The sequence below is a fragment of the Trichoderma camerunense genome (genome assembly GCF_050948025.1).
Source record: "Trichoderma camerunense strain CBS 138272 chromosome Unknown V8C40scaffold_10, whole genome shotgun sequence".
NCBI classification, from domain to species: domain Eukaryota; kingdom Fungi; phylum Ascomycota; class Sordariomycetes; order Hypocreales; family Hypocreaceae; genus Trichoderma; species Trichoderma camerunense.
This window is the reverse complement of record NW_028145360.1, coordinates 338,632-364,193: the sequence shown is the minus strand read 5'-3', so window position 1 is coordinate 364,193 and position 25,562 is coordinate 338,632. Positions and strand designations below refer to the sequence as shown.

General features: G+C 51.7%; 10 protein-coding genes across 10 annotated transcripts; 4 read left to right on the top strand and 6 right to left on the bottom strand.

Annotated features, from left to right (window-relative positions):
- The first annotated feature begins 1,966 nt into the window (after positions 1–1,966).
- V8C40DRAFT_24747 (uncharacterized protein) lies at positions 1,967–3,263 on the top strand. The gene is made up of 3 exons (XM_083216337.1): positions 1,967–2,537; positions 2,594–2,910; positions 2,975–3,263. Exons 1-3 carry the CDS (start codon positions 2,480–2,482, stop codon positions 3,032–3,034), a joined length of 435 nt encoding a protein of 144 aa, XP_083072493.1. The 5' UTR covers positions 1,967–2,479; the 3' UTR covers positions 3,035–3,263.
- Positions 3,264–3,657: 394 nt separating this feature from the next.
- On the bottom strand, positions 3,658–4,650 carry V8C40DRAFT_246457 (ribosome maturation protein). The gene is made up of 3 exons (XM_083216116.1): positions 4,288–4,650; positions 4,090–4,213; positions 3,658–4,019 (listed from the first exon to the last, which is right to left on the bottom strand). The coding sequence occupies exons 1-3, from the start codon at positions 4,449–4,451 to the stop codon at positions 3,963–3,965; spliced, it is 345 nt and encodes a 114-aa protein (XP_083072492.1). The 5' UTR covers positions 4,452–4,650; the 3' UTR covers positions 3,658–3,962.
- Positions 4,651–5,488: 838 nt separating this feature from the next.
- On the bottom strand, positions 5,489–8,755 carry V8C40DRAFT_279730 (uncharacterized protein; the record flags this gene model as incomplete). Its single annotated transcript, XM_083221283.1, has 7 exons — positions 5,489–6,358; positions 6,416–6,637; positions 6,713–6,947; positions 7,004–7,222; positions 7,280–7,384; positions 7,554–7,883; positions 7,940–8,755. The coding sequence occupies 7 exons, from the start codon at positions 8,753–8,755 to the stop codon at positions 5,502–5,504; spliced, it is 2,784 nt and encodes a 927-aa protein (XP_083072491.1). The 3' UTR covers positions 5,489–5,501.
- Positions 8,756–10,304: 1,549 nt separating this feature from the next.
- V8C40DRAFT_24696 (calcium-transporting ATPase) lies at positions 10,305–13,646 on the top strand. Its single transcript, XM_083216219.1, has 4 exons — positions 10,305–10,522; positions 10,624–10,781; positions 10,850–13,476; positions 13,537–13,646. The coding sequence occupies exons 1-4, from the start codon at positions 10,405–10,407 to the stop codon at positions 13,628–13,630; spliced, it is 2,997 nt and encodes a 998-aa protein (XP_083072490.1). The 5' UTR covers positions 10,305–10,404; the 3' UTR covers positions 13,631–13,646.
- Positions 13,647–13,732: 86 nt separating this feature from the next.
- On the bottom strand, positions 13,733–15,121 carry V8C40DRAFT_246454 (proteasome core particle subunit beta 3). The gene is made up of 4 exons (XM_083216115.1): positions 14,886–15,121; positions 14,789–14,807; positions 14,270–14,721; positions 13,733–14,193 (listed from the first exon to the last, which is right to left on the bottom strand). The coding sequence occupies exons 1-4, from the start codon at positions 14,886–14,888 to the stop codon at positions 14,050–14,052; spliced, it is 618 nt and encodes a 205-aa protein (XP_083072489.1). The 5' UTR covers positions 14,889–15,121; the 3' UTR covers positions 13,733–14,049.
- Positions 15,122–15,315: 194 nt separating this feature from the next.
- Positions 15,316–17,755, top strand: V8C40DRAFT_24622 (uncharacterized protein). The gene is made up of 2 exons (XM_083216072.1): positions 15,316–15,810; positions 15,880–17,755. The coding sequence occupies exons 1-2, from the start codon at positions 15,674–15,676 to the stop codon at positions 17,282–17,284; spliced, it is 1,542 nt and encodes a 513-aa protein (XP_083072488.1). The 5' UTR covers positions 15,316–15,673; the 3' UTR covers positions 17,285–17,755.
- V8C40DRAFT_246451 (60S ribosomal protein eL36) lies at positions 17,231–18,407 on the bottom strand. Its single transcript, XM_083216114.1, has 3 exons — positions 18,235–18,407; positions 18,027–18,127; positions 17,231–17,916 (listed from the first exon to the last, which is right to left on the bottom strand). Exons 1-3 carry the CDS (start codon positions 18,289–18,291, stop codon positions 17,757–17,759), a joined length of 318 nt encoding a protein of 105 aa, XP_083072487.1. The 5' UTR covers positions 18,292–18,407; the 3' UTR covers positions 17,231–17,756.
- Positions 18,408–19,574: 1,167 nt separating this feature from the next.
- Positions 19,575–20,449, bottom strand: V8C40DRAFT_246446 (uncharacterized protein). The gene has a single exon (XM_083216113.1). It carries the CDS (start codon positions 20,348–20,350, stop codon positions 20,006–20,008), a length of 345 nt encoding a protein of 114 aa, XP_083072486.1. The 5' UTR covers positions 20,351–20,449; the 3' UTR covers positions 19,575–20,005.
- A 626-nt stretch (positions 20,450–21,075) lies between these two features.
- On the top strand, positions 21,076–22,253 carry V8C40DRAFT_24647 (DUF5308 domain-containing protein). The gene has a single exon (XM_083216118.1). It carries the CDS (start codon positions 21,229–21,231, stop codon positions 21,760–21,762), a length of 534 nt encoding a protein of 177 aa, XP_083072485.1. The 5' UTR covers positions 21,076–21,228; the 3' UTR covers positions 21,763–22,253.
- Positions 22,254–22,265: 12 nt separating this feature from the next.
- V8C40DRAFT_246441 (Transketolase, thiamine diphosphate binding domain-containing protein) lies at positions 22,266–25,259 on the bottom strand. The gene is made up of 6 exons (XM_083216112.1): positions 25,066–25,259; positions 24,811–24,857; positions 24,634–24,729; positions 24,437–24,521; positions 22,657–24,315; positions 22,266–22,588 (listed from the first exon to the last, which is right to left on the bottom strand). Exons 1-6 carry the CDS (start codon positions 25,117–25,119, stop codon positions 22,472–22,474), a joined length of 2,058 nt encoding a protein of 685 aa, XP_083072484.1. The 5' UTR covers positions 25,120–25,259; the 3' UTR covers positions 22,266–22,471.
- Positions 25,260–25,562: the final 303 nt, after the last annotated feature.

The window sequence follows — 25,562 nt, the reverse complement described above, 5'->3', positions numbered from 1 at the left end:
CCATCAAGTTCCGCCGTATAAACAACCAAGCATGAAGCTGATGGCAGAGATCGTTTCTACGAGGAAAAAGCTTATATTTATTCATGCGAAACAAATAAAAAAGCCATTAAAAGGCCAACAAACACAATGTAGCATCGCCTGTTCCCGCCAACGTGGCAAGCGGGACACGGAAATGCAAGCACAAAATAAGGGACGCTCAACCAACAGCAAGATCTCAAAGGGCTCGGAAGCCAATGATGAGTGACGACACAGAGAAACAAAAAGAGACTGGCATCGCGACCCGCAAGTTTCTATTTCTAGGACCCCCCCGGACGAAAGTATCATGCACAGGACATGGGTGCACTACAGTAGCTTGTAATTTTCTCTCGCTCTCTTTTTTTTGCGTGAAGGCGACCAGGGGAGGTCGAGTCCCGCAGAGGAGGAGGCTTTGCTGCCCTAGACGAAACAGGTCAAACGCGGCGTGCTTCACAATTGGGCTATGTGAGACTGCGATGGTCGCGCCTCTGTTCGAGGAGTCGAAAAGAGGAGTTACAAGGTCTTTCGTCTTTTTCTTTTGTCTTTTCTTTTTGCTATTGAAGAAATGGCAAAAAAAAAAGAGAGAGAGAAGCTGTGTCGTTAGTTCATGTAATAATATTGACTGCATCCCGAATGCAAGGCATGCGGAGCAACAAGATGCCCGGATCAGAACTCCGAACTGCAAGGGAAAAAAAGCACCCAACATACAGAACATCCAAGGCGCCAATCCTAAACGGGCCTCTGAGTTTTTGAATCATGCCGACGTGCCTGTTCGCTCTCTCGCCAATGTGCGGCTGCAGCGGAGGTGGCATCGCATCTTTGGCCGACGCACTCTACCGCAATAATACTTGGCAGACACACACTGGAAACGGCAATCATCCCGCCCAGCCAGTGGTATCTCATAAGTACTGCCCGTCCGTCCATCAAGCTCCAAATGCCCAGATTACAGTAGAGGCAAATTGGTCGTATCGCAGGGGTCCTGTATAAGCCAGTGGATCATCATCAACCCCCCCCCTGTTCCCCCGACGCACAGGAGCAGCGGCATGCACGCTGATTGGCCGTGGGCCTCTCTGTAACCGCCGACGATGCACCAATCGCCGCAGCGCTGCCCGGCTGGACACAGGCACAACACCAAAAGAAGCAGCACGACAAGACAGACAAGAGGCCTTTTCGCACACGCCATTTGTGTGACGATGCATGGCTAGCAGTAGCTCACCTGCAGTCTGCAGTCGGCGGTCCCACTGCGCCCGCCGGCTTGGCTCGTCCGATCGCTGCACTGAGACCTCCATGGATTACACGTACTCGTAAAGACTGGTGCAGTATTTCATCCAGCGCTTACACTGCTACAGTACATGTACTCGAGCATTCCCTCCTCTCCCCCCCTCGCCCGCATTTCTCTTGCTTCCACTGCTTCAGAAAACCTCCATCGTCCTTTTGATACCCCCTCAGCGTTAATTCAGTTGCACGGCCTCTCTTTACAGGCCTTTTTCCTGTTTTCTCTCTCCCCTGTACGAGACCACGACTGCCGACGACTTTCGTTACTTTGCTACTACGCCTAGTCCAGCGACTTGAAACTCTTGTCTAAATAACCTCCCCCCTCTCAACCCCGGATCTGGATTTTTGAGCTGCTGGTCGGCTCGTACAATCTTTTTGCTTGCGCTGCCCCCCAGTCGCCAAACAAACTTCAAACAAGCTCCTCGTTAGAGATCTGCCTCAGGTCTCTCCACCCTTGCTTGGCTCGAAACGGATATCGATCTATCCGACCTTGTCGCCCATCGCCTACATTGGCAACGCCCAAAAGTCCATGATCCAAGCTCGACAGGCCCAAACCAGCATCGCCAGCACGGCCACTCTTACCAAGACGGGCTACCAGCACGCAGAGAACCCTCCCCCAAAGCTGAGGCAGACCAGTCGATCCCTCGGCTGCCCATCTCGCTAGCTTCCCGGGACCTGACACAAGGCCTCAAACCGTCCATTTGCTGCATCGGCGCCAAAAAGACCAAACGCACAGGCCCAAAGAGAAACCAAACCAGGGACGTCGGAGGAAGCCCAGCCGCTGCTGGCGGGTTCCAATATAGACTCGAACCGCCCTGCCTTCTTCTGCTGTCTCGACTTGGTTCTTCCTTGGCCACTCTTTTTCGTTTCCTTTGTGTCACCAGCTGCGAGTCTGCTCGGTGTCCTTTTTTCCTTCTTTTTTCACTTCTCTTCTCTTGATACACAGGTCCGGTACCTGTCTTCTTTTTTTAATCAACTTTATTTTAACCTTTTTTTTTTTCTTTTTTTCGTCTTTCGAGGAGTGTTCGGTAGATCCGATTTGGCTGTGGTGTATTGTTCAAGGGTTTCAAGGGAATAAAACAAAGGAAGAGATATCTGGGAATTCTCATAAACGCCTGAGACGAGAAAGACAATACGGGAAATAAAGAAATCGGATCACGACGACATTTTTTTTTTATAAACCGCAACCATGGGAAAGCTTATCAAGAACCACTGGGCTCGGCTCATCATGTTGACGGCCGCCACCTGTATGTGCTTCCTCCACTTACACAGACGTGCGTAATTACTAACACCTCTCTGCTAGACCAAATCGGCGCCGCCATCGAGGGCTACTTCTGGCCCAAGATCTTCTGGGACTTCCTGACACACTCGCTCGACGCCGCCGTCAGGCCCGCCCCCATCCTGCAGACCATCAACCTGGTCTTTGGCATCGCCATGCTCGCCCTGGAGTGGCCCCTCCCCCTCATCGCGGGAACCAGCATCCACCGATCCATCGAATTCCGCCTCGCCATGCTCCCCCTCACTGCCCTCGCCTGTCTGCTCATGTATCAGTCAACAAATCCCGGCATCTACTATCTGATCGGAATGGGTGCTTATTTCTGGGCTTACAGTGAAGGCGAAGTACGTTCTTGAACCCCTCTCAAACTAGTATCATTCGCAAGAGACTAACATATTCCTCTTCTAGATTATCTGTGCAAAACCCTGGACTCTACCTCCACGAGCAGGCAGCTCAGGCAAAGTCTGAGAGCAAAAGACAAGAAAGGAGGTGGGAAAAGGAGCAGTGAACAATTCGCATGTTCTCAGAGAGACATATACCATGGGAACCACATTGGAACACAAAGGAAGCAAGGCAGAGAGGAAAGGGAAAGGAAAGGAAATGGACGAGCCAAGGATCAGCGTTGCATGTACAGTAATTATTGTTTTCGGAATCCCGCGATGAAAACCGCCAAATCGAACTTCTCTACAAGAGGCCTCACGAGAGCTATCTCATTCTCCGTCTCCGTTTTCTCCGTTTCCATCTGTTTTTCTTGCTTTACAATTTTCTTGCTTTGCATTTTTCTTGCATCAGTTGGCATTTGGTAGCGTGTGCTACAGTGTATTACTATTGTTGTTCATGTTGACAGTTATATTTCTTTATTCTTTGTGTTTTCTTATAGTCATAATTTTTTTGTTTTTCATTGTTTCATTTACTGTATTTGAACATGCATGAGGGAGATGAACATGTAGTGACGGATATACTACCACGGTGTTCAAAGGAAAGCACACGAGATTTCGATCAAGACCGTGAACCGCATTGGGACATCATAATAGCACGATGCAATAAAAATATTACAGATGCTTCACTGAGAATCTCGTATCATACGGAGACGTTGAAAATGCAATGCTTGATTATTCCTTTGTAAAGAGATTCCTACTTTAGTTACGTAAGAAGAGCGACGTTGTGCAGGCATGGCTCATTGCATGACCTCTCTGTCACGGAGCGCTGTAGCTGAAACTTCTTCGTCGCTCAATCAGCTCATATTCCATATTCCTCGCACCACCATCTCGCTGCCATAGTACCGCTAGAGAAAAAAAAAACATGAAGGCGGTAGGCACCGAGTAAGAGGCACTCAACAAAGCCCATGAAGCGTTTATTTCACCCTCATCGAGCTCGTAGAGTTGTTTGTAACTCCTTATTTCACCCTCATTGAGCTCATAGAGTCGTTTGTAACTCCTTGCCGACCAGGCATCTATTCAAGAACCACCATGATTAGTCTTCTGTCAAGAGCAGGATGAGATCTGGTGAATGAAGTAGCTTACCTCCATAGTTTGCATGGTACCTTCCTTCAGGATCCGCTCAATCGCCTCATCGGCATTCTCAGTGTCAAACTCGGCCGCTAGTGACATCTTTGACGCAGAGTCATAGGTTCCCTGGGCACCTTGTCTGTAGAGGGAGTATCGTGTTAGCCGCCTGTACATCTCATTTCATTTCCCCAGAGAGATGTAGCAAAAACATACCGATGTGTCTGGAAGACCTGGAAGGTAGAGATGAAATGGGCTAGAGGAACGCTCTTGTCGCTCTGCCACTTCTTGTAGGTATCGACATCGTCCACGAAGACAAGGAAGTCTTCCTGCTTTCCCTTGTAGTGAACCTTGGACTGGGTGGATTCTCCTCGAGTCATCTTGGCGGTTGTTCGTGAGACAGGGGTGTGTTTGTTAATTTAAAGTGGTTGGAGGGGTCGCGTGACGGTGCGCTAGAGAGAGGTAGCTTGATTGGTGTTGTAGGAGTCTTGTCTGGAGTGTGTAGATGATAAGAAGAGTAAAAAAATCAGAGACTGTTCTTATTCTTTGTCTAAGGTAGAGTTTAAATGTTCAATGAGGAGAGGGAAGGAAGAATTGGAAATTGGGAAGAAGCAGCAGTCTTAAAGAAGTGCTTGAAGAGGGGAGCTGTCACTGCCCACTACGTCATCGTGGCGTGCAGACTGTGTACATCTGCGCACACCTGCAGTTGGTACCAAGGCTGCAGCTTCCCCGGCTCACCGTAGCTGATTCACTGCACTCTCCACAGCAGGCATCGCAACGGGTACATGATGACCTCATCATTGTCTGTATCCGGCACTGACGACACGCGCAATACGTAAGAGTTGCACTTTGCTCTGGGCCAGTTGTGGATCGTCTTAGCCGGCGATCCAGGAACAATTCAGTTCCATGGCAGCTCTTGCAAGGCATTCACCGTCTTCAATCAAAGCTCCTCAATTGCTTGCTTCTTCAGCCTTCTACTGCCATCCTCGGTCCCACCTCCCACTCCTCTGGTCTGGAGCTGTGGTATGGCCAAGGTATGGATGCACGGGCACAGTCTCACAGCTTCGCCTACATACTTTGCCCTGCTAATGTGGCTCGCGGCAGATGACATGCCAGCTGCTCTAGCCCCAGATCGTCTCAAGGTACTGTAGCACCTTGTTGTGAAAGAAATAGCGTCATCGCCATCCATTGGACCTTCATAATCGATCTGCTCAATCTCATTCTCACGTGAATAATCTATACCCTGCCTTCTCCAGAGTCTGTAGAACCAGGGAGCTAATCATACACACACAAAGCCCATAGATATGCTTATTCTGTTAGTAGCCAGACAAAAAACAACTATCCACCCACAGTCCCACGCTCCCCATTTCCAAGTAATGTGCATCCAACAACTTGCTTGGCCATCCCCACGCATGACAGCATCCTCTCAATTACAAATCTCTGCCAATTGAAAGAAACTTTCTGAAACTGCCAGGTCCGTCGTTCTTCCCCACACCGAGCTTAGCCCATCGATCAAGATATCGGACCTTTTCTCTTGCTGGTTTTCTCGTCCTACCCTTACTCTCGGGAGGCATCGCAGCCTGGGAATTCGTAGGCCTTATCGATCGTGAAACGTTCGTGGTTGCTATGCGAGCGGGAATTATGTACGTGTCGCTGGTGGGATCTGACCTTGAGGGCGCATTCTCCTGTGCCCGGCGTCGTCGAAAGCTTCCCGTAACCTCTTTCATGCTACGAGCGGGCGTTCCTAGTATTGCGTGTCCCCTGGCGGTGCGCTGTCTTTTCACCTTTCTGCCTGCTTCGTCACCTAGATATGCATCGTCACTCGTAATCGAACCCATTGGACGTAGAATACCCCGGCGCTTGATAGTTTCCATGGCAATATGTTCACAAGATTGATTCTTGTGGGCAGAAGAGACCGATCTCTTCGTAAAAGTACTGGCGAAGCTAGCCACGCTGAGTTTTCTCATGACCGTAGATGCCGAATTTCGAACTAGGTTTTCACTTCGAGACTTCATCGTCATTCCGGGAAACGGGAGTACTTCTCTGCTCCATACGTCTGACAGGAGAGCCTCTAGCCGAGCTCTCTCGCCTCTTGGCGGTGCAAGCACCGGAATTCGAGTTGTGGTTGTAAGCAGAGACTGAGAGCGGTTGATAGTCGAAGCCGTAGAGGCATTCCCGCCGTGATCTTTCAATACATTGGTATTCTTCAAAATGACTTGGCATAGAGGCGATTTGGCCCCTCCCACAGTGGTGGCCCGCTGTATAGATATCCGCCGAACCAGTGTGCCTTGGGCCTCAGTTAGCATATGACAGACTCATTCATGTTGATGTGGTGATCGCATACCCTGCTTTCCAAAGACAGGCCCCAAACTCTTTATATTCATATGTATTGTGCTGAACACATCCGGCCCCTTTACCCCCTGGTCATCGCTCGATGGCCGAGATAATCTTGCTCTCCATTCCGTTTCCTCCTTGGATGTACAAGCTGTCATGATAATTTCGTATAATTGATGATCGCATTCAAACACTACCTTCCAAGAAAAAGGTGCGGTATGGCACTGCAACCCTGGTAGCTGTCAGTTTTCTCGTCTACAGAGCTGACTGTTATTTCGAGTGTTAGGTAGGTGCTTGAGAGGCTCACCTCGTCCATTATCCACTTTTTCGATCCTGATGCTGTCAATATTGATACAAGCCATGATGGTGTAAATCGGGTCGACTTTGCCAGCAGAGGCAAGACAGAGCATATCGCGATAAAGTAGACAAATGAAATATTGACCATCGACACCTTCATCTGTCTGCCAGCATACGTGAAGTGTTCCGCAAAGCCGAATGTGGCCAAAAGACCGTATTTGTCTTTTAGAAATGGCATCAAATTTCTAGACTGAGAGTCAGCTTCTTTAGGCCCTATCATGGATTGTCAATTTAAATGTACTCTGTCTGGGAACACTAATCGATCTTGTAGAATCCACGTTTTTTCAAGCGTAGACTTGATGTTCCCGTCATTCGATGCCCTGTTGATCTCCGTGGTTGCTTCGCGAAGCCTGGTCAGGGTATTGTCGACTTCCATGTGAGAGTTTGGACAGTCTGATATTGGAGTGCACTTGAGAAGCTCGGAAAAGATGAGTGGGTATTTACAGATCCTCTGGATCGGCTGCAGCGCGTGTTAGCTATTTTCACATGGAGAGTGGCATTGTCTGAATGAGAACACCTTGACAAGCAGGTCATTTATAGTCAGAGCTTTTTTGGCTCCATCTTCGCTGCCTTTGACGGACCCCAACGCCATCGCCAAAGCTTCAAGGCCTTTTTGATACGTCTCCCAATCTGGTATGGTTTGCTGGGCTGAAGCAATGTCTTTGATCATCATCTCATATGTTGCTCCGTATTCCTCGTATATGAAGAACCGGCTTATCTAGAAGTAGAGCAGGTTAGTCGAATTACAGTTCCGGAATGTGGGAAGTTGATACGATGTGGCAAGCAGCTACCTTCTTCCCAAAGGCCTTTGAGACCTCTGCCGCCACCTGGGGATCTGACAGCATGCCCGGGGCTTTCAACAGCCACCTTGCTTTCGTATTTTGCTCTGGCACGGCACCAAGACTAGACCATCGTCTGTGAGAATAAGGGTAATCAAAATTTGGCAAATGAGTCAATGGGGGAGTCACGTCGGCTTGCGTGTATTCCGAGTGTGGAACAGCTCGGTGCAATTCGCCAAGGAGTTCCTCGTGTAGCTTGACTATTTCTGTCAAATTTTGGTTGATGGATGACCGCAGGCCGACACATATGGAGGGTAATGCAGCCAAGATTGTGACGTATACCTAGATGCTAGTTAACACAATATGCACCGCAATATTACGGATTAGTCTCAGATTACATTCATGAGGAATCGTATGTCGCCAATGTACCCTTCTTCCGTGCTGATGAGCTCTTCTAGCACTCTCCGTCGCTGCAGTGATCTCTCCATGGCAGCCAAGTTGGCTAGAGATTGATTTTCCCGGAGCCCACTATCTTCAGATACACGAGGACCCGAGATGGATGCTCTGCTGCTGCGCTCCGTTGTGGAGAAGCCCTGTGAGCGCGGTACGTTTCTTCGTGATCGTGCCACAACACTGACGCTGGCACTGGCAAGACTGGCACCAGCACTTCGAACCGCCGAAACGAAGGCAAAGGAAGATCCAGAGGATGATTGTCGATGGTGCGTTCTTCTCCAATGAGCTGTACGGCTGTAGACATCAGGATCAAATGGCGGCCGTAGAGAACCAAAGCTTTCGTCCGACCGTGTGTGTCGATGCTGTGCTCTACGATGTATCGTCCGCATCCATTTATGAAATGGCCCCTGTGATTTGAGTTGTTCAAGATTCTCGGACTCTATCTCGGGGGTAGGGCTCTGATCAATGATAATTTGGGGCACCTCGGGGGTGATGTCCATAGTGGTAGTCTCGACAATTGTCTGAAGCTCCATATCAGTACCTTGGGGGTCGAATGGAATAATCTCGGTCGCTTCGATATCAAGATTGGCCATTCTGGTAACCACTTGGGCGTCGTCGGCGTCATATACAGCGTCGTATACGGCATCATCATTTGGATACTCGACTGCATCTTCATAGTTTTGCATGAGAGCAGCCCAGCTGGAGCGTCGAGAGCTGGAGTTGGAGTCGCTGGGACTCGAAGATGAGTCGACGGGAGCCATTTCGAAGGCAGATCAAGAGAGAAGTAGAATGACGAGACCCAAAAAGGAGATGCAAAATAGGCTCCAATATGTCAAGGATGAAAGAGAAGTAGGAGACGAAGACCCAAACATGACTTGGTGCAGAAACCGGAAAAGAAATAATATGGACATAGAAACCATTTGAGCGTGTAAAGAGGACAAGAAGGTCAGAAACAGAATTGAGTGCTTGAAGGCGGCAATAAGCGATGGAAGCTACAGGAACGATCAAATGTGGTTGGCAGGGCATTGGCTCTTTCCAATAACTGGGCATGTGCAGGCGAAAGAACGAGCACCATCATGGTCACATGTTAAGTGCTCGATACATGTAGGACACTGTAAACTCAGGAAAAACTAAGGTAAATGATGTATGGATATTTGATGCTATCACGATATTGAATAATACACTGCTAATGCAACTGATAATGGCATCACAAGCGATGTTTTGGTAGATACATATCCGCACTAGTATTTGATAGGCTCTTTGAGGCTCTTTGAGTCTTTGGCAACATTGCACATGTAAAAGAGTGACATCACCCGGATCTGAAGCACAATATCGTCAAAATCTCAAGCCGTTGATCTGAATTCTTCGCTTTGCCACCTCGAATCGGAGCCATGATATGCGGACCGACACGGAGCAAAATTGTGGAGTTGGACGGCTTCAGCTGGACCCTACGGAGAAAGGCACTTTGGACTGTGGAGATGTGATTGACGACCGGTTTGCCCAGGATTGGTGGACAATCGTCCAGTGTTTTGCAGAGTGAGGGTGGCGTCTGGTCTTAGTAATGGAACAAAACGCTGCATGCCAGGCATCTGCCGCGTTTTGCCATCCAAGGGAGAAGAGCCAAAAATGAACGCGGCATGGAATCAACCGTACGAGTATGAAGAGTACGAATTAATTAATTAATTAATCGGTTTAATCAATCATGCTTAATATTGCAAGGGCCTTTGCCGAGTCGTAGTGTTGCATAGCCCTCCAGCTTTCTCCGTATCATCAATCTAACAACCTGGAATCCATGCCCTCCAAAACACGAAAGGTGCAGAACCTGCCGCCCGAGATCGCACTGTGACACTGCCGCATTTCAGTGGACCGACACCCGCCAAAAGGGCGCCGCCGATGGCCCGCGACCTGCCGCAGCCACTGTGCGATTAACCATCCTTGATCCCATGCAACCAATGCCAGGGCCGACTCGCCTAGCCGGGCGCTGCAAAACGGCCCTGAAGCTAACCGCACAGGGGCAAGCCCAAGCCCTTTGCGCGAGGCAATGCAAAGTTCCGCCCCTTCGGTCCAAACGAACACGTTGAACTTTTCTGGTGACGGCGATGAGACCCCCCAACTTTTTTTTCTGCTAGTACTGGAGACCTATAATATAGAGGGTAGCCTTCTTTCGCCCGCCACGTGGAGCCTTGCGGAAGCCTTGACAAATCGGCCATGTTGGCATATCGCTGAAGTGGCCCTGCTGATTCTCTCTCTTTACCCCGACATCCTCTTCTTTTCTTGTCTCGTTACCCTCTTTTGAGTTTGACTGTCTGTTGTTGTCTCGAGACTTGCGTATAGCCTCATCTCGAGCAGACGATAGCACGATAAGGATCTAGAGCCCGTCGCCCCGCCGCTCTCGGCGCAACCCGCCATCATGGACAACGCCTATGCTCTCCCCATCGACGCGGTTCTCGCCAACTTCAAAGTCGAGGAGCACAACGGCTTGACTGATAATCAAGTCACGGAGCTTCGAAACAAGCACGGCCGCAATGGTGCGCAGCCCCCGAGTCCCGGAGCCTCAGAATCACCCCGCCATATCAGGGCGGACGGGCGAGGCCTCGATTTGATATACATGGTGCTAACATGGGCGTAGCGATCCCCGAAGAGCCTCCTACTCCCCTGTGGGAGCTGATTCTCGAACAGTTTAAAGATCAACTAGTCATCATCCTCCTTGGTTCCGCCGCTGTCTCCTTCGTCCTCGCTCTGTTCGAAGATGAGGGCGGCTGGAGTGCCTTCGTCGATCCCGCTGTCGTAAGTGGACATGCCTGACTTCAACCCGTTCGGCTACGGTCGCTAACTGTGTCTCGTTTTACCTGTAGATTCTCACAATCCTCATCCTCAACGCTGTCGTCGGTGTGTCCCAAGAAAGCAGTGCCGAGAAGGCCATCGCCGCTCTGCAAGAATATTCCGCCAACGAAGCCAACGTCGTCCGCAACGGTGGTCACGTATCCCGAGTCAAGGCCGACGACCTTGTTCCTGGCGACATTGTTTCCGTTTCTGTTGGAGATCGAATCCCCGCCGACTGCCGTATTGTTTCCATCGAGAGCAACAGCTTTTCGGTTGATCAGGCTATCTTGACCGGAGAGAGCGAGAGCGTTGGAAAAGACTCCACCGCGGTCGTCAACGATGATAAGGCTGTCAAGCAGGATCAGGTCAACATGCTCTTCTCGGGAACCACTGTTGTTACTGGACGTGCAAAGGCCATTGTCGTCCTGACTGGCTCCAACACCGCTATTGGAGATATCCACGAAAGCATCACCGCTCAAATCTCTGAGCCTACCCCCTTGAAGCAGAAACTCAACGACTTTGGTGACAACCTGGCCAAGGTCATTACCGTTATCTGCATCCTCGTCTGGCTGATCAACATTCCCAACTTCAACGACCCCAGCCATGGCAGCTGGACCAAGGGTGCTATCTACTACCTCAAGATTGCCGTCTCCCTGGGTGTGGCTGCCATTCCCGAGGGTCTTGCAGTTGTCATCACCACTTGTCTTGCTCTGGGTACCCGTAAGATGGCGGCTAAGAACGCTGTTGTGCGTAGCTTGCCGTCTGTCGAAACCCTGGGAAGCTGCAGCGTCATCTGCTCCGATAAGACTGGTACGCTCACCACCAACCAGATGAGCGTAAACAAGGTCGTCTATCTCAACGAAGCCGGAACCGACTTGACCGAACTTACCATTGAGGGTACAACATATGCCCCCAAGGGTAACATCACCCTCAACGGCCAGATTGTCGAGAACCTGACTGCCTCTTCTTCTACAATCCTCCAGATGGCCGAGGTTGCCGCTCTCTGTAACGACGCTCACTTGGCCTATGATTCACGTACTGCTGCCTTTTCCAGTGTTGGCGAGTCGACTGAAGGTGCCCTCCGAGTTCTTGTTGAGAAGATCGGCCCTTGTGCCCCTACCGGAACCGCTCTTGAGGACTGTGGACACTTTGCCAGCGCTGCTCACGAAAAGAGGCTTCCCCGACTCGCCACTTATGAGTTCTCCCGTGACAGGAAGAGCATGTCGGTTGCTGTTCAGAATGGTTCTGCCAAGAAGCTGCTTGTCAAGGGAGCTCCCGAGTCTGTCATTGAACGCTGCACAAGCACCATCATCGGTGCCAACGGTAACCGAGTCCCCCTGAACGAAAAGCTCCGTAGCACTCTGCTCAAGGAAGTTGTCGAATATGGTAACCGAGGTCTTCGTGTCATTGCCCTGGCTAGCATCGATGATGTTTCCCAGAACCCGTTGTTTGGCCACGCCAAGACTACCGAACAGTATGCGCAATTGGAACAAAACATGACCTTCCTTGGATTGACTGCCATGTTGGACCCTCCTCGCCCCGAAGTCCCCGCCTCTATCAAGAAGTGCAAGGATGCTGGTATCCGTATCATTGTCATCACTGGCGACAACCGCAACACCGCTGAGAGCATCTGCAGACAGATTGGCGTCTTTGGCCAGCATGAAGATCTCCAAGGAAAGAGCTACACCGGACGTGAATTCGACAACCTCAGCCCCAGCGAGCAGCTGGAAGCGGCTAAGAAGGCCTCGCTATTCTCTCGCGTCGAGCCCGGCCATAAGTCCAAGCTGGTTGACCTTCTTCAGTCTCTGGGTGAGGTTGTTGCCATGACCGGTGACGGTGTCAACGATGCCCCCGCTCTGAAGAAGGCTGATATCGGTGTGGCCATGGGTTCTGGAACTGATGTCTCCAAGCTGGCTGCCGACATGGTTCTGGCCGACAGCAACTTTGCGACCATTGAGGTGGCCATCGAAGAGGGCCGTTCCATCTACAACAACACCCAACAGTTTATCCGCTACTTGATCTCCTCCAACATTGGTGAGGTTGTTTCCATCTTCTTGACGGCTGCCCTGGGCATGCCCGAGGCACTGATCCCCGTTCAGCTGCTCTGGGTCAACCTCGTCACTGACGGTCTCCCCGCCACTGCGCTGTCCTTTAACCCACCTGACCACGGCATCATGAAGCGCGCCCCTCGTAGAAGAGATGAGCCCCTCATTGGCGGATGGCTGTTCCTGCGTTACCTCATCATTGGCACCTACGTTGGTCTTGCAACCGTTGCCGGCTACGCCTGGTGGTTCATGTACAACCCCGAGGGCCCCCAGATCACCTTCCGACAGCTCTCCAGCTTCCACCGCTGCTCGGCCGAGTTCCCCGAGATTGGATGCGAAATGTTCAGCAACGAAATGTCCAAGTCTGCCTCGACCGTGTCTCTGTCGATTCTGGTTGTGATTGAGATGTTCAACGCCATGAATGCCCTGTCATCCAGCGAGTCGCTCCTCACCCTGCCTCTGTGGAACAACATGATGCTCGTGTACGCCATTGCCTTGTCCATGGCTCTGCACTTTGCACTCCTTTACACACCCGTTCTGCAGAACCTGTTTGCCATCCTGCCGCTGAATGCGCTGGAATGGCAGGCGGTCACAATTATCAGCGCGCCTGTAATGTAAGTTCTCAACAAGTCCAATATTCTTTCATGTTTCGATGGAAACTAACCAGCTATTAGTCTTCTTGACGAGATTCTCAAGATTGTTGAGAGACAGTTCTTCATGCAGCAGAAGCCGGCTGACAAGGCTATCAAGGCGAAGAAGGAGGAATAGACGAGAGCTTAGAAGAAAAACATATACACATTTATACACATACAATGCATACAGGTATATAGACGGAAAGAAAGGCGTCACAAACTCGGCTTATTGTAATTGGATGATTCAGAGTGCTGTACATTGTGCTTTGTTGCCCCATCTGCCTGTGATAACTTTTACGGTGAACAGAAGTTAAGAAAAAGCAAGGTATGGCGTGAAAAAGACTGTGGCGCAATAACTTGGATGGAATTTTCTTTAGGTTTTTTTTGTTATTCTCTTGTTTCATTTGCTTCTTTTTGCATGCATTAGTAATTCGACTCGTTGGGTGTTCCAAGTCAAACTCTCTATTTCATACAGCATACACACGTTCAGTCAACTTGCAGACCGCAGGCGTATGTCATATTCCCCCCATCTCTATACGTGGCATGTAATCAACCTTAGTCCTGTCTACCCTTTAGTAACCTCTTGGTGACCTTGTCCTTCTCGATAATGTACACGTGGGCTCCCCAGCCGGATAGGGCGTCACGGTCGACGGCGTTTAGGAGGGCTTGTGAGATGGTCTCGAACAACGCATCGGGCTCCTAGAGAGAGGCAACAAATGTTAGTAAATGATTTCGTTAAACAAAGGAGGACGAAGAGTAAGAAGAAGAAGCGTACCAAATCAGGCTCCCACAAGCCTTCGCACATGCCAAACAGCTGCTCCGACGCCGTGCCAGACACGATAAAGTCCTTTGCAAAATCAATGCAGCCAATACTGTCAAACCCGCAAATAAAAGGCTTCCCCGTCTTGGGGTCCAGGCCAGCAACAACGGGAGACACAAAGTAAGGCCCGAAGCGGCGCTCGTAGAGGGAGGAGGAGACGAGGTTGGCAAAGGTGCGCGGGGCGATGGCGCGCTCCTCGCGCAGGCGGTACATGTTGACCTTGTAGCGGAAGAGGTCGCTGACGGTGCTGACGTCGGTGGCCAGGCCCGTCAGGCCGAGGAAGACGTCGCCGTACTGGAAGATTTTGGGGAAGTTGTTGGAGATGGTGAGGGCTTGGAGGCCCAGGCGGAGGTCGCAGGCGATGGCGACGCAGTCCTTGCCGACCATGGCGACACAGGCGCCGCCGTCTGAGGTTTGTTAGTTAGGACGAGGGGTGGGATTGGAATGAGATCAGAGCTGGAGATGGGGACTGACTGATCGAAAAGGGAGAAGACTGTATTGAGCCATGTTAGCATGTGCCATCATCGGATTGCTGGTGGTGATGCTGGGTTGGGTATACGATACGACATACCATGATGCTTCTGTTTGCTTGTCTGTAACTGGCCGAGTAAATCGATCAAATTCCGAGCTCCAACCAGAGATTGTTAACAATCTTTTCTCTCCGTCTCTCTGTAGAGCCTCGTTCGAATCAATGCCCGTTCGTGAGATCGTATGTTAACTGGAATTGTTTGGTGTATGTATGAAGCAGTCAGTTCAGTTGCCGGACAGCTTCCCTCCAAGCTTGCACCAGCCCCAGCTCCCCCCCATCGCTGGCACGCAAAAGCGGCAGGCAAACATGGTCTGGCGTGGCCGCTTGGCTGCTAGAGCGCTGTGGCGTAGGTTGGCCGGGGTTCTGCCGCTGTGGCTGGTGCTTGTTACGTACTGCGTCGCCTTGGAGGCTGCCTGCGGATTGTTCGAGAAAGAGGGTGGGGCCGGGATTTGATATCTAATCTGGCTTCTGAGCTTCAGACAGTTTGGGGGTTCGACGGCAAGAAATAGCTGAAGAAAGATATTAGAGGTCCTTTCTGTTTCAATCTATCTGTGACATCCTCATCTATTCGATTCACCACTGTCATCTTATACCTCGCAGCCTGATTTGTGCTACTTGAGCTTGTCGCTTTGTTGCTTCAGTTCTAAAGTACTCCGCCGAGTACTAGGTAGCTATCGACGTATAACCCCACCATAGACGACATCCAGCAGCGTTCCCAGACTGTTTCTCGAACTTTCGTGCTTCAATTTAAACCGCTTCTACCCCCGTCTCTTCCTTCGGGGAGCTTGCTCAACTCCTTAATAAAACAACTCTCTCATCCAGCCTTCATCATGGCGTCGCATGTCGTCGTCATCGCCACGGATCTGAGGCGCACAACCGTCAAAGTCAACCCCGGCACATACCTATCAGATGTTCTCCAGGAAGCTTGCAAGAAGCTCAGCCTGGACAGCGACAAGTTCTTGCTAAAGTAGGTGTTAAACCTAAGACGCTATGAACCTTTCATTACATGTTTTTCATATCTAACACGTCCGTATAGGCACAAGCAGAAACAAGTCGACCTTTCTGTACCGTTCCGCACCTCTGGCCTCATCGCCGGCGCCAAGTTGGAGCTCGTGCTAAAGTCAAAGACACCCTCCGCTGTGCAAATCGCCCTTCAAATACCTCAACCCGAAGCCAAAGAAATCCCCGGCGGCCGATTAATCAAAAAGTTCCCCTCCGACTTGTCAATATGGCAGGTGCTGCGACAGTTTGAGAGCGGCGAGGCGAGCGCGGGCAAGAACATCAACATCACCGCCAGGGGCGTGGCCCAGACGGTCGACACCAACAACTCTGGCGCCGGCCAGCTGTACTACGAAACGCCGGTTTTGAACATCATGGGGAGGGAGCTTGGGTCGTTTGCTGACTTCCAGAAGACGCTGTCGCAGCTGGGCCACAACTCTGGCAATGTCCTGATACGGCTGACGTTTAGGAGGACTGAACAGACGCTGTACGAGGCGATGGAGCAGATTGGCGTCTTTTTCAAGGAGGAGGCGAAGAAGAAGGAAGAAGAAAAGGGGAGTGCGGCTTCAGGCGCTCCAGAGGAGACACCGAAGAACCCATCCGCGGATGAAGATGTGCCCATGGCTGAGGCTCCGACAGAGCCCGTGAGCAATACGACTGAAGCCCGAGAAGCAGATCATGCAGCTCCTCAGGCCACACAAGACTCACCATCACTACAGCTCGATGAACATCAGACATTGCCAGAAGTCAATAATTCGGATCCCCATTCACGCCTCCAACCAGTTAATGTATTTCTCGCCCCCACGAACTCGACTCCTGCCGCTGCTCTTCTCCCAGCCGAAGACAGTGATTTCACACCGACAGTCGCTCATGCCCAGCTGCATCAACAGCGTCTGCTAGAAAGCTCTCGCAATAAGCGGCTCCTATCCGACAGAGAAATCGAGGAAAAGGAGGCAGCTGAGCAAGCCAAGATCGATGCTGTCAAGTCTGTGCTCATCAAGGTGCGGTTCCCAGACAATACCAGCAGCGACTGGGAAATTGGCCCGTCAGACACAGGGGCCTTCCTGTATCAAGCCGTGCGACATGTCATGGCTAGTAATGAGCATTCCTTCCACCTTGTCATTCCCGGCAGCAAGACGGTGATTAAGGACGACGACACCCCCAAGCACAGTCTAATCCGGGCGTATAAGCTCTCGGGCAGGGTGCTCGTTAGTCTGGTGTGGAATGATGGTGTGCCGGCTGATATTCGAAAACGACCTTTTCTCAAGTCCAATTTTGCTCAGCAGGGCCAGACAATCAAGGTACCTGAGATACCGACGGCGGAGGATGATAAAGACGGATCATCGGTGGCACCCAAAGTTCAGCAGGCACCGACGAATAGAGACGGAGGAGAGGGTTCTGGGAAGAAGATGCCAAAGTGGTTCAAGCTTGGAAAGAAATGATTAATCAATAGCGAGAAGTTTTTGTTTCTTTTTTTTTCTCTTTCGCATCCAGAGAAGATGTGCAATGGAATAGCGTAATGTACATATATATCACGGGCAGTTTTACATCAAAGACGCAAGAACGAAAGTTGCATACTCAAGACAGATAGCACAGGCTTCTTAAAGCATTAATCGAGGCATTTTGTACCCATCATGTTGGGCGGTTGAGGTTCAGGGAAGAAGAAGAAAATTTTCTAGGTTGGGTCATAAAGACGGCATGTCTTGAAGAGTTTAGAAAATTCGATGAACGAAATCGCAGCTATATAAACGCTGCTGCGCCCGCATCAAAGAGCCCCATTTGAATTCAATCAAAATTCATGACCACGCCAAATCCATGCGAAACCCGTAGTTGTTTAAATTCATTTCCCTGTTGAAATAATTTTTGTTTTTCCCATTACCAAGATGAATCTCCCCGCTCGCTTAAAGGAATCGTTTAGTGAGCACGACGAGACTCGGCGATGACGCGCTGGAGCTCATCGACCTTTCTCTTGGCACGACCGAAGGTACCGAGCCTCTTCTTGGCCAGCTTACGGGCACGCTTGTCCTTGCTGTTTCGGAGCAGTTCGATGACACGACGCTCGTAGGGGGCGAGGCTATATAGGAACACACACTCAACGTCAGTATACATCCTTTCAATTATACCTTTCCTTGATCCCAAGACCAAAGATTGAAAACCGGTAATAAAGAGATGTGAAAAACTCACCCAGCAACCTCCTTGACGACCTCACGCACGAAAGCGGTTCGCTTGCTCAGGTGGCCCTTGGTGCGCGAAACACGGGGCTTGACGACACGAGCAGTGGTCTTCTATATTGAGGAAAATAACAAACCAAACGTCAGCGTCCATCGTCTGCCGATATTCAAGGGGGGCAGAGATCCTCCACGAGGTGAGATCGCGAGTTGTATTGACGTACGTGGCCCTTGTTCAGGCCAACGGCCAGACCGGTCTTTGCAGGCGTTTCCTTAGCCATCTTGAATGAATTGTCGACTCGTCGAGAAATTTCGTTGTCGAAAAAGAGGAGGAGTGAAAGAAAGAGACGTCTCTTTTTTTTTTCTCTTCCACACAAGGGAATTCGACAGCGCTAGTGGGCAATTTTTGGCGAGTCTGTGGGTAGGGTCGGTGTGTGTGATTTTCCGGGCGGAGGTTGTGGGTCACGTGCACGAGGGTAAGCGATAAGATAAGATGGACTGTGTTTTGCGGTTTTGGCAGAGAGTGAATGTTGAAGTGATTTGATTGGTGAAAATGGGGGCTCCTTTTTCTGAATTGGGATAGTGCATAATCTAGCAGCTGTGTTATGTAATGGCAAAATCGCGACTCACTGAAGCCATGACTGATATCCTCGGTATCAAAGACCTCTGAGACACACGATAGGAAACTATTTGGTGAGGGTTTGCAACTCTTGCTCAACTGAGCAACAAATTGCAACACACAAACATATTATTCAATTGGTCACGATGAGTTTGACTCGTCTTATCTAAAGCCTCTGCTCGTGTCCATTAGCCAAAGCACAGTGTCATAGCCATAGCTAAATCTTGCCAACTCGCACGTGTGTACTAGAGGAATTCTAGAACAAGCCTTATCTCAGAGCACCTCTTCTTTCACGAGTCATGCAGCGGTTGTGTTGAGAAGCTAAGCTGTAGCCTCACGAACCAGTTGCTAATGCAATAGATATTTCCGTCGGTTAGCCGGCTGGTAGTAGCTAGGTTGGTGCAAGGGGGAGAGAAGATACAGCGCGAATTGCTCGACTCTTTGTGTTAACGGGCATGGTCCGAAGCCATGTCCGGATCGCCAATCGAACTCGATCATGATTGAGCTTGATAATGACCTGTCTTTTCCCGAGGCACAAGTAAGGGGTCACGAGCCACGAACAGGGCCATACGTAGCATCAGCGAGCAAAAGAGACAAGTTGAACATCCTTGCTCCGCCGTTTTGCGATGCAGCTGCTCGTACTTGTGCAGTAGGTATTATGTACGATACAGCAATTAATCCGACAGAAGCTCCCCCTCATGGGTCCCTTTTCTCCCCCGCTTCATTCTTTGAGCTAGTTGTTGGCCGTTCGAGGTGAGAAACAACAGACCAACCGGCAGTCGTCAGATGGGACGCTAAGGCGGAACTGTGTCGTCTTGCATCCCAAGCGGCGTTTTTGGTCGCCATCGTTGCCCATTGGCGCTCTTTGCATCGTCATCAAGGCGGCGACAAGGGCGCTTAATTCCATGATAATATCCCGTACTGCTGCTGTCCCAGACTCCATAATAGTAGCAAAGGAGGAAACGAGGTGATTTTCCCATTGCGAACCCCCCCTTTATCGGTGCCCCGGGCCATTGACTGCTCGGCTCCGTCGTCGCGCCCGTATGAGATGGAGATGGGCTCACATCCTGGGCCGTCGTCTTGGAGTCGTCAGATCACCGCCCGCTCGCATCGCAAGGACACCTTCTGTGTTTGGAAGTGCCTGACAGCTGCCAATGCTTTGTCCATGCCATTGGGCGGGTGATTTAAGGTATGAGGCGGTTGTCAGGTCGGCACACGGTGACGTAGTTATTTGGAGAGACGGGCCAGGACCGGCTCAAGCGATGGATCGTGGACGGCTTTGGGGGCGAGATGAGTTGAGACAAAGACACTTGACTCGGACAGCTCATGATTCCATGTTGCTAGCGCGCCGCTGCTAGCACTGCAATACTAGGTAGCTACGAGTACCTGCTGTACTGTACTCTGACAATCAATTGATCAATCGCCAATTCTCGCAGAAATGCCATGCACGTGTGCATCTGCATCCGGCTCTCGTTATCAGGGGGTTGATCAATTTCCCCCTGGTGACTTGCGGTCTGTCTGCTTCGTCTGTCATGTCTTGTGCTCCCTTTGCTCCGTGCTGTACCCGTGCTACCCGTAGCTGTACCTGTCTGTACCTGTGCCTGCTTCGTACTCCGTACACCTGCACTAATTGCCCGTCCGGCTTGATGTCCATGACGCTTCAATGTTTTCACCTCAGGTAGTACTGCTAAGTTAGGTAGTAGTAGTAATGCGTACCGCATATCGTCAGGCAATTTCTCCCCTCTTTTCCCTTCCTCGTACTTCTCTCCTCTCTCCTCTCCTCGTCCCAATTCCCCGCCCCCAAAGATGCAATCAGCAACAGAAGCAACACCACTTCCCTCCCCAATGCTACTGTACTATGCCTCCTCTCCTTGTGTTAGTACATTAGAGCTCAACTCGCAAAAGGCCAAGTGCTAACGCAAGCACCAAAGCGCGGGGTGACCCAGCCTAGCGGGGGCCCAAAGAGGGGGGGCTGGACCTCTTCTCCTCTAGGCCCTGTCTCTTGTCTCTTTAGCGCCTTTACCTAAGATAGGGCCCGCTGCGACAGCTTCCCCGACGCTGCTGGGCTGCTTCTGCTGCTGCTGCGCATGTATGTACGAGTACATGATAGCAGAGAATGGACCCTCTTAATACCTCAGTGTGTCTTATTGCACCGACAGCGTGACTCGCTTCTTTTTACTCTCATCTCTCATCCTTTCCCCCTTGTGCTCGCTCTTCTGTCGTTTTCATCATCTTTTCCCCAGCTTCTCTCCCTTTTCCTCTGCCCAGCTGCGAGAACGACGCGCTCGCAATGACACGACGATAAAACGCCTTGCTACACCGACGTCATCAGCACCCACTCTGTCGAGATAAGGCGAGGCAGCGACTTCACCTCCATTCTTGCCCATCACCACCATCGCCAACCAAATCTCGAGCGTCTTCACCGTCCCATGTCGCTGCGGAAGCAGAAACTACAATAACAGAGGGGGGAAACAATAAAAAAACTACATATACAAACCAAAACAGGAGGGATAGCGCAGCAAAAACCTCCCTATATACAGACACGGAGACTACATCATCCTTGGACAAGCAAAGCAAAAAAAAAAAAGACTCCTTCACCATGTCCAGTCTCCCGTCACAGCATCCTACCCTCTCCCTCCACCTCACCGACCTCACCCTCACCCCGCTCATCACGTCGTCCTCGTCGCCCACCCATCTCGAATCCCTCACCTCGCTCACCTCGAGCGCCATCACCTCCCAGACCACCGCCCAGCGCGCCAACCTCGGCCGCCCCCAGCGCATCATGGTCGAGTACCCCGACTCCGGCGCAGTCGTCCTGCAGTCCTACCTCGACCCCCGCGAGTCAGGCGGTGGCCACTCCGAGTCCGAGCCCGGCTCCAAATACAAGCACGGCCACGACCATGACCATGACGCCGACGCCGATGCCGACCCGGACGACGCAACGGCCAGGACCGGCAGCGACGACGCCGTTGCCCCCGTCCTCATCGGCGTGGTCGTCGCCGCCTCGTCGGACGATGCGAGGGAGGCCCGGCGCGCTGCTGCCAGGCTGGAGCGCATCGGCCGCGAGTTTCAAAAGGAGTGGGCGGCTCAGGGACTGGAGCAGGACACCGACGGGAGGAGCACTCCTGAGTGAGAGCCCAGTACACCCTCAAACGCTCCGCTGCCATATACATCTAGCAGCAATAATAGCAAGAGAGACGAAAACAATAGATGGTATATATAACCATCCCCCATCTCTACCAGCGACAAAGCTCGACACCGAACCAGGCGGAGTCGGCTTTTATAACAGCTCAAAGAGAATGGATCCGAAAGAATTCAGCCGAGGCCGCACTCGAGCGAAATAATACATTGGGGCGCGGAAGACAACAGCATTTTTTGGGAGCGCGGCGCAGAGAGAAAAAACGGACGAGTATACAACGCGCGTTAATGAGAAAGATGGCTGGATCGCTCTTTTTTACCTGTTGTTTTTTCTTCTTGTTCATTCTATATTTTATATTTTCCTACTTGTTTCTCCAAATCTTACGCACGCAGAGTCAAGAGTCGGGTTATAGCATACAGGAGATTTAGCTACCACGTTGGCTCCACTGGCGTTTAAAAACAGGGTTATCATAGGCAATTGACTTTTTCATCTCGAGGTTTATTTTGTTCAATTTTTTTTCATTTCAACTATTTGCGATATATAAAAAGGAAATCGATCGTTTCCTTTGATCTCAGAGTACAGTCGTCAATACGTGAAATCATATTTTCTCCTTTTCTTAGCAACCAACGTTTTCTTTCCACATGTTTTTGTTGTATGATTTAAATTTTTATAGAAGAGTTTTTTATTCCGTCTGCTGTAAAATTTAAATGAGTTGCTGGAAAGCACGGTTGATGGGAGAGCGAACGTTGGGGACGTCCTTCCAGAAGTCGATGGTGAGGAGAGCACGCTTGGTGATACCCTCGGGGGTGAACTCGAACTTCTATAGCGATGGGTTAGCAGGCTGTTACTTTCTCGATATTTTCTTTTCTTCTTCTTGCTCCAACGTACCTTGTAGACATCCTTGTAGGCACCAGAGGCACCGAATCGGTTGAGGCCAAACTGCTCGTGAGTGTAGCGCTCCCAGCCCATGGTGCTCATCACCTCAATGGACAGAGAGGGGATGCCGTCGGGCAGGACGGAGAGTCTGTACTCCTTGGACTGGGCATCAAACACCTCGAAGCAAGGGATAGAGACGATGCGGGCCTTGACGTTGTGCTTCTCCAACAGGACCTTGGCGGCATCCACGGCAATGGAAACCTCGGAACCGGTAGAGACCAGGGTGATCTGGGCACCCTCGACCTCCTGCAGGACGTATCCACCCTTGATGGCCTTCTCGATGATGGAGCCCTCGAGCTGGGGCAGGTTCTGACGAGACAGGGCAATGATGCTGGGAGTGTGCTTGGAGGTCAGGGCAATGTAGTAGGCAGCGCTGGTCTCGTTGCCGTCAGCAGGGCGCCACACCATGCAGTTGGGGAGGGCACGGAAGTGAGCCAGAGTCTCGATAGGCTGGTGAGTAGGACCATCCTCACCCAGACCGATGGAGTCGTGGGTGGCAACCCAGATGACTCGGACGCGGGACAGGGCGGACAGACGGACGGCACCGGCAGCGTAGGAGACGAAGTTGAGGAAAGTACCACCATAGGGGATGATAGTTCCGTAGGCGGCCAGACCGTTCATGATGGCACCCATACCGTGCTCACGGACACCATATCGGATGTATCGTCCGGAGTAGTCGCCGAGGCCGGTGGCAGGGGGCTGGAAGTCGACGGCCTCCTTCCAGCGGGTAAGGTTGGAGCCAGTCAGATCGGCAGAGCCACCCTGAAGCTCGGGGAGGATGGTCTGGACCTTGCTGAGGACGGTCTCGGACAGCTTTCGGCTGGCAATGGCAGCGTCGCTGGTGCTGTAGACGGGCAGGCTCTTCTCCCAGCCCTCGGGCAGCTCGCCCTTCAGGCGGCGAGTGAGGTCAGCGTGCTCGGCGGGGTACTTCTCAGCGTACTGAGCGAACAGCTTGTTCCACTCCTCCTCCTTGGCGGCACCCTCAGAGGAGTGTCTGCCGTAGAGCTCAGCGACCTCCTTGGGGACGACGAAGCTCTCCTCGGGGTTGAAGCCGAACTTGGTCTTGAGCTGCTTGATGTCGTCGGCCTTGAGGGGGGAGCCGTGGACACCGTGGGTGCCCTCCTGGAGGGAGCCGAAACCAATGGTGGTTCGCAGCTTGATGATTGAAGGCTTGTCCTTGACGGCCTGGCACTTCTTAATGGCGGCCTCCATGGCCTCGAGGTCGTGGTCGCCGTTCTCGACGACCTCGACGTGCCAGCCGTAGGCCTCGTAGCGCTTGGCAACATCCTCGGTGAAGGCAACGTTGGTGTCACCGTCAATGGAAATGTGGTTGTCATCGTAGATGCAGATGAGGTTGCCGAGCTGGAGGTGACCAGCCAGGGAAGAGGCCTCGCCAGAGACACCCTCCATCAAGCAACCATCACCGAGGAAGCAGTAGGTGTAGTTGTCAACCAGGTTGAAGCCAGGCTTGTTGAAGGTAGCGGCAGTGTGAGCCTGGGCCATGGCCAGACCAACAGCATTGCAGATACCCTGACCCAGAGGGCCGGTGGTGACCTCGATACCGGGAGTATCGTGAGCCTCGGGGTGGCCAGGGGTGATGCTGTCAACAGTCTGTAGGAAGAAGACACGAGTTAGTGCTGCTCGACATATCCTAGCCTCTTTTGCAAAGGCTAGGCAATTGAGCTTTTTTTTCCCCTTCTCTTGTTCAGATCGGAGCTTGGCGCAAACTTACTCGGAAGGCCTTGAGGTCATCGATGGTCAGGGCGTAGCCGAACAGGTGAAGCAGAGCATACTGGAGCATGCAGCCGTGGCCGTTGCTAGATTGGGGCGAAAAAGAAGCACCTGTTAGTCGTGCGATTCGCAGAGCGGGGATATCTCTCTCTCCTCTATTCCCTTCAGAGGGAGGGGCGGGACGGCGAGAGCACTCACGAGAGAACAAATCGGTCACGGTTCAACCAATCGGGGTTCTTGGGGTTGAACCTCAGGAACTTGTCCCAGAGAACGTGGGCAATGGGAGCCATGCCCCTGCGATATCACCGTTAGCAGCCAGAACGGGCGGAAGTGGCGGGAGCGGAGCTTCGCGTCACGAAGCGTGGCCAGACTCACATGGGGGCACCGGGATGTCCCGAGTTGCTCTTGAAGGTCGCATCAACCTGGAATCGCAAAGCAAGTCAGTCAATGCTCTCCGTCTTTGTCCTGTCTCTCTTGTCTGTCTTTCTTGCACTTCTTTTTTTCGTCCTTCTCGCGTTGGTGCCTCGCAACCTCCACCACTGTCGTCGGGCGTAACCAAAACTTTCCAGCCCAAAGCTCTCACACAATGGAGGGGCAATGGCGGGGTAAAAAAGCAAGGGAAAAACATACCGCGAGCAGGCGGATGGTGTTGATGGCCTTCTGGTCAACCTCTGTGTAGCCCATGATTGCGAATGGTCGGATCTGCGCTATAGAAGAAATCGGGTATCAAAGTAATTGGGAATATGGAGAGAGAGAAACGGACGGGGCCTGATGGGGGGAGGGCCGCATATAAAGCTGGTGTTGAGGGAACCTTTTTGTTGAGGGGTTAATGTTATGTCACGGATTAGGGGATGCTTAGCTCAGGCCATCAATGCTCCCCTAGTGAACCCTCTATCGGCCCCTCTACAGCAGCCCTGGAAGAGCTTCCCAAGTTCCGTAGCCCCTCCACGAGCCACTCTGATGCCGCCCTACTGGAGCCCCGGGGCAACGCAGCCAGGCAACGGCAAATGGAAATCGGAGCGCAAGTTCCAGCGGGGCCCGTTTCCGCTACTGGGAGCCCGCCCGTAGCTTGTTGCGGCTTGCTGCAGCGCCGATTCGCCCTCTTACTGTGTGTGCGTGTTGTTTCG

Bases quoted from the DNA above. Each gene is read 5' to 3' on its own strand.
- V8C40DRAFT_24747 (XM_083216337.1), top strand. From the start codon at position 2,480: ATGGGAAAGCTTATCAAGAACCACTGGGCTCGGCTCATCATGTTGACG. The intron at 2,538-2,593 runs GTATGTGCTTCC...CCTCTCTGCTAG, and splicing joins CATGTTGACGGCCGCCACCT to ACCAAATCGGCGCCGCCATC. The intron at 2,911-2,974 runs GTACGTTCTTGA...TTCCTCTTCTAG, and splicing joins GGGCTTACAGTGAAGGCGAA to ATTATCTGTGCAAAACCCTG.
- V8C40DRAFT_246457 (XM_083216116.1), bottom strand. From the start codon at position 4,451: ATGACTCGAGGAGAATCCACCCAGTCCAAGGTTCACTACAAGGGAAAG. The intron at 4,214-4,287 runs GTATGTTTTTGC...CTCCCTCTACAG, and splicing joins CAGGTCTTCCAGACACATCG to ACAAGGTGCCCAGGGAACCT. The intron at 4,020-4,089 runs GTAAGCTACTTC...GTTCTTGAATAG, and splicing joins GTACCATGCAAACTATGGAG to ATGCCTGGTCGGCAAGGAGT.
- V8C40DRAFT_24696 (XM_083216219.1), top strand. From the start codon at position 10,405: ATGGACAACGCCTATGCTCTCCCCATCGACGCGGTTCTCGCCAACTTC. The intron at 10,523-10,623 runs GTGCGCAGCCCC...ACATGGGCGTAG, and splicing joins AAACAAGCACGGCCGCAATG to CGATCCCCGAAGAGCCTCCT. The intron at 13,477-13,536 runs GTAAGTTCTCAA...ACCAGCTATTAG, and splicing joins ATTATCAGCGCGCCTGTAAT to TCTTCTTGACGAGATTCTCA.
- V8C40DRAFT_246454 (XM_083216115.1), bottom strand. The intron at 14,194-14,269 runs GTACGCTTCTTC...GCCTCTCTCTAG, and splicing joins GCTTGTGGGAGCCTGATTTG to GAGCCCGATGCGTTGTTCGA.
- V8C40DRAFT_24622 (XM_083216072.1), top strand. From the start codon at position 15,674: ATGGCGTCGCATGTCGTCGTCATCGCCACGGATCTGAGGCGCACAACC. The intron at 15,811-15,879 runs GTAGGTGTTAAA...ACGTCCGTATAG, and splicing joins AGCGACAAGTTCTTGCTAAA to GCACAAGCAGAAACAAGTCG.
- V8C40DRAFT_246451 (XM_083216114.1), bottom strand. From the start codon at position 18,291: ATGGCTAAGGAAACGCCTGCAAAGACCGGTCTGGCCGTTGGCCTGAAC. The intron at 18,128-18,234 runs GTACGTCAATAC...TCCTCAATATAG, and splicing joins TTGGCCTGAACAAGGGCCAC to AAGACCACTGCTCGTGTCGT. The intron at 17,917-18,026 runs GTGAGTTTTTCA...GTTCCTATATAG, and splicing joins GTCGTCAAGGAGGTTGCTGG to CCTCGCCCCCTACGAGCGTC.
- V8C40DRAFT_246446 (XM_083216113.1), bottom strand. From the start codon at position 20,350: ATGCGGTACGCATTACTACTACTACCTAACTTAGCAGTACTACCTGAG.
- V8C40DRAFT_24647 (XM_083216118.1), top strand. From the start codon at position 21,229: ATGTCCAGTCTCCCGTCACAGCATCCTACCCTCTCCCTCCACCTCACC.
- V8C40DRAFT_246441 (XM_083216112.1), bottom strand. From the start codon at position 25,119: ATGGGCTACACAGAGGTTGACCAGAAGGCCATCAACACCATCCGCCTG. The intron at 24,522-24,633 runs GTGAGTGCTCTC...GCCCCAATCTAG, and splicing joins CGTGACCGATTTGTTCTCTC to CAACGGCCACGGCTGCATGC. The intron at 22,589-22,656 runs GTACGTTGGAGC...CCATCGCTATAG, and splicing joins CCTACAAGGATGTCTACAAG to AAGTTCGAGTTCACCCCCGA.